Source organism: Colobus angolensis, unplaced genomic scaffold (genome assembly GCF_000951035.1).
Source record: "Colobus angolensis palliatus isolate OR3802 unplaced genomic scaffold, Cang.pa_1.0 Scaffold38, whole genome shotgun sequence".
Lineage (NCBI taxonomy): Eukaryota > Metazoa > Chordata > Mammalia > Primates > Cercopithecidae > Colobus > Colobus angolensis.
Genome location: NW_012117154.1, coordinates 9,915,026 through 9,919,356, shown reverse-complemented (window position 1 = coordinate 9,919,356; position 4,331 = coordinate 9,915,026). Strand labels below are relative to the sequence as shown.

The following is a 4,331-nucleotide window of genomic DNA, read 5'->3' as shown; positions in this document are numbered from 1 at the left end:
GGAGGTGGACCTGGCAGTGAGCTGAGATCGCACCACTGCACTCTAACCTGGGCAACAGAGCAAAACTCCATCTCAAAAAAAAAAAAAAATTATGAACTTTTTCCTTTGTTAGGGTAAACTATGAGCATTTAAAAATGACAGCATATTATTTTATTAGTAGCTCTGTCAAAACTGCATTTTTACCATTAGTAGATAGGCTGTTTCTAAATTTTTAGTTCTATTAATAATATTGTTTGGCATCTTATATGTAATGCTTCTCTGGTATTTAGATTATTGTCTTCAGATCCTAAGAATTAAATTACTGCATCAGAGGGTATGACCTTTCCTGAGCATGATCAATGTAGCTTCCCAAATCGGTTCCCTAGAAAGCTGCACCGATATAGATCCTTTTGGACTCTGAATTTTGCTTGTGGGCTCCTCCTCCGCTTCCTGGCTGGTGGCTTTATACACCCTTCGCCTGGTTCAGGGTCCCCAGCCCAGCAACTCGTGTCACTGTAGGGCCCCTGCCCCAGGAGAGGGCAATGCCCAGGCGCTCGTCCTGTGTACGTCTCTGCCTCTTCCCTCGGCCACGTCTTCGGCCTCCTTTTGAGGTGGGAGATGTAGCTCCTGGCCCCAGGTGGGCAGCTGGCCCCTGCTGCTGTGCCCTCAGCAGTCCTCACTGCCTGTGTTTCACTTCTGGTCTGTGTAGACTTAACTGGGTGTGTGAGCAGACCTGAGACCTTTTAAATGCTGGAGGCCCTTCCCTGTCCCGTCTCTCTGCTTTGGAGCCTGGCAGATGTGCCTTCACTTACATTCCTCCTGTTTGTCGTGATGTGCTCGTATCTCAACTCCTTGTCATATTTGCCAAAGTCACGTTTCTCAATTTATCTTTGAATTTTGATTGTCGCCTTTTAACAGAAATTTTATGTTGAAAAAATATATTCTCAAATATTGATCTTGTGTGGGTGTGTATGTGATTTTCCCCCTCATTTTCAGGCGTAACTATGCCTGGCCTGAGGTATGCCACATGGGCAGCCTGTCTCTGCATCATGTCTCTAGGTGGACCATGCAGCAGCTGTGAAAGAGTACAGTCGGTCCTCGGCAGATCAGGAGGAGCCCCTGCCCCACGAGCTGCGGCCCTTGCCGGTGCTCAGCAGGACCATGGACTACCTGGTGACCCAGATCATGGACCAGAAGGAGGGCAGCCTGCGGGACTGGTACGACTTCGTGTGGAACCGCACGCGTGGCATACGGAAGGTATTGGCTGCCTCCAACCTGGACGCTAAAAAATGCATGCAAATTCCAAAGTCAAACTGATAGTTATTTTTATTTTACTCTGTTATATAGTTTATCTGTAACAAAAATGTACTTTTGTGGGCCGGGTGCGGTGGCTCAGGCCTTTAATCCCAGGACTCTGGGAGGCTTAGGTGGGTGGATCACCTGAGGTCAGGAGTTTGAGACCAGCCTGGCCAACATGGTGAGAAACCCCGTCTCTACTGAAAATGTAAAAATTAGCTTGGTGTGGTGGCACACACCTGTAATCCCAGCTACTCGAGAGGCTGAGCCAGGAGAATTGCTTGAACCCAGGAGGCGGAGGTTGTGGTTAGCCAAGATGGCACCACTGCACCTCCAGCCTGGCTTCTGTCTCAAAAAAAAAAAAAAAAAAACCCAAGGAGTTTTATTTAAGTCACTACAAAGTCCTATTAAAATGTGCATCGTGGGCTTTGTTTCAAATTGAAATGTGAGAAATTGAGGTCACAGCATGATCTTTCTCACAGTTGCCTCTTTGCATGGGAATGTGTGTGTGATCCTCCCCCTCGCCTGTGGCCAGGATATCACACAGCAGCACCTCTGCGACCCCCTGACGGTGTCCCTGATTGAGAAGTGCACCCGGTTTCACATCCACTGTGCCCACTTCATGTGTGAGGAGCCCATGTCCTCCTTTGATGCCAAGATCAATAATGAGAACATGACCAAGTGCCTGCAGAGCCTGAAGGAGATGTACCAGGACCTGAGAAACAAGGGCGTCTTCTGTGCCAGCGAAGCGGAGTTCCAGGGCTACAATGTTCTGCTCAGTCTCAACAAGGGAGACATCCTAAGGTGAATCTTTACATCCAAAAGTTGCCCTAAGGTGGCTGAAAAGGCAGGCTTTAAACAGGAGAAGAGCTTTCGGGATTGGCAGTAGCCAGCAGTGCTGCCTTCTCTCTGGTAGCAGATGTTGGGATGATAGTAGAGGACCTCGGTCTGGCTGTGCATTCGGCTGAGCTGAGCTGGGGGAAGCGTGATGGGGGTGTGCCCTGGGACCAGCACATCTGATGTAGGCCCCACATGTTCATTTCTGAGAACAGTTTCTCCTCACCAGTGAGAAAATGAGGAAGGAATCCTCCTCATGACACAGGTGAGTGAACCAGGAGAGGGAGTTCCAGGTTGTTAGCAGTTCCCTGTTTCCAGGTAGTTTTGTCAAAGATCTAAGTAATAAGAGAGGGAAAAAATTGTGTGAAACAAAAATGCTAAGAATGGGGTAGTGAGAATGAATGCATATAAAACCCTGGTCTGAGCCATAATTAGACACTTACTAGGAGTCTGGCGAGCTCTCTGGCCCTCTGCTTGTGGTGATGTTAAGCTGAGCTTGATGGTGGACAGTGTTCCCTTTAGTTCTGAGATTCCCCTGTCAATGGTGGACCTCTTTATTTTTAGTTTCGTATTTTCCTCAAGAACTGTGTGGCAGAATATCTAGATGTGTGATTGATTTTAAATTTTTATTTATTTTATTTTTGAGACCGAGTCCTGCTCTGTTGCCCAGGCTGGAGTACAGTAGTGTGATCTCGGCTTGCTGCAACCTCCGCCTCCCGGGTTCAAGCGATTTTCTTGCCTCAGTCTCACATACTACCACTCCCACCTAATTTTTTTTTTTTTTTTTTTGATATGGAGTCTTGCTCTGTTGTCCAGGCTTGGGTGCAGTGGCGTGATCTCAGCTCACTGCAAGCTCCGCCTTCTGGGTTCACGCCATTCTCCTGCCTCAGCCTCTGGAGTAGCTGGGACTACAGGGGCCCGCCACCTCACCTGGCTAACTTTTTGTAGTTTTAGTAGAGACGGGGTTTCACCATATTAGCCAGGATGGTCTCGATCTCTTGACCTCGTGATCCACCCATGACCTCGTGATCCACCCACCTCGGCCTCCCAAAGTGTTGGGATTACAGACGTGAGCCACCGCACCTGGCCAGTTTTTTTGTATTTTTAGTAGAGACAGGGTTTCGCCATGTTGGCCAGGCTGGTCTGGAACGCCTGACCTCAGGTGATCCACCTGCCTCAGCCTCCCAAAGTGCTGGGATTACAGGTATGAGCCTCCATGCCAGCTGATTTTAAATTTTAATATTAAAGTCTTGTATAGCCTGGGCAACATGGTGAGACCCTTCTACAAAACAAAAACAAAAACGCCAGGTGTGGTGATGTGCGCATGTAGTTCCAGCTACTGGGGAGGCTGAGGTAAGAGGATCCCTTGAGCCCAGGAGGTCAAGGCTACAGTAAGCCGTGATCATGCCACTGCACTCCAGTCTGGGTGACAAAGCAAGACCCTATCTCTTAAAGAAAAAGAAAGGTCAGGTGTGGTGGCCCATGGCATGTTGGGAGGCCTAGATGAGAGGATTGCTTGAGGCCAGGAGGTTGAGGCTGCAGTGAACTGTGATCGCGCCACTGCACTCCAGCCTGGGCGATAGAGGAAGACTGTCTCAAAAAAAAAAAAATACTGGTTATGAAAGATTGCTATATTGTCTTTTTCTACACGACAAGCATTTCTTCATCACGAATAATTCAGTCAAAATCAGTTCATTTCTAAACAAAACGTGTCAAGTTTTCTGTTTTTTAGACTTGACCACCCAGCACAGCCGACCGTCGATTGGCATTACTTTAACTTGTTGATAACTGATGCCTAAATTGCTTTTTGAATTTGTTTATTCATTATTGTTTTGAAAGAAACCTTTGTCAAACCAGCCCAAGTGTGGTAGCTTTGAAGTTAGTAAACTGAATTTAATGGCACATTTTACCAGTAAGACCCTCCTTCTCAGTATGGTTGAAATCCAGTATCGTTATTACTTGAAACGGTCTTGCTGTGTCACCCAGGCTGGAGTACAGTGATGCGATCACAGCTCACTGCAGCCTCAACCTCCTGGGCTCAAACGATCCTCCCACCTTGGCCTCCCCACATTTTGGGATTACAGGCGTGAGCCACTGCATCTGGCCAGTGAAATTTTTATTTATCAGATCTATCTTCGTGAAAATTTTGTCTTATTAAAATTAACATTCCAGGCCGGGCGCGGTGGCTCAAGCCTGTAATCCCAGCACTTTGGGAGGCC

At 47.6% G+C, this 4,331-nt stretch overlaps 1 protein-coding gene across 1 annotated transcript in view; it reads left to right on the top strand.

Annotated features, from left to right (window-relative positions):
• Positions 1–4,331, top strand: part of MCM3AP (minichromosome maintenance complex component 3 associated protein) — a 57,249-nt gene that overhangs the window by 17,049 nt on the left and 35,869 nt on the right. Inside the window, exons 8-11 of the mRNA XM_011954245.1 lie at positions 1,039–1,236; positions 1,811–2,079; positions 2,301–2,340; positions 3,769–3,842. Of these exons, the coding sequence (XP_011809635.1) occupies positions 1,039–1,236; positions 1,811–2,079; positions 2,301–2,340; positions 3,769–3,842 (581 nt within the window). The remainder of the gene's footprint in view (positions 1–1,038; positions 1,237–1,810; positions 2,080–2,300; positions 2,341–3,768; positions 3,843–4,331) is intronic.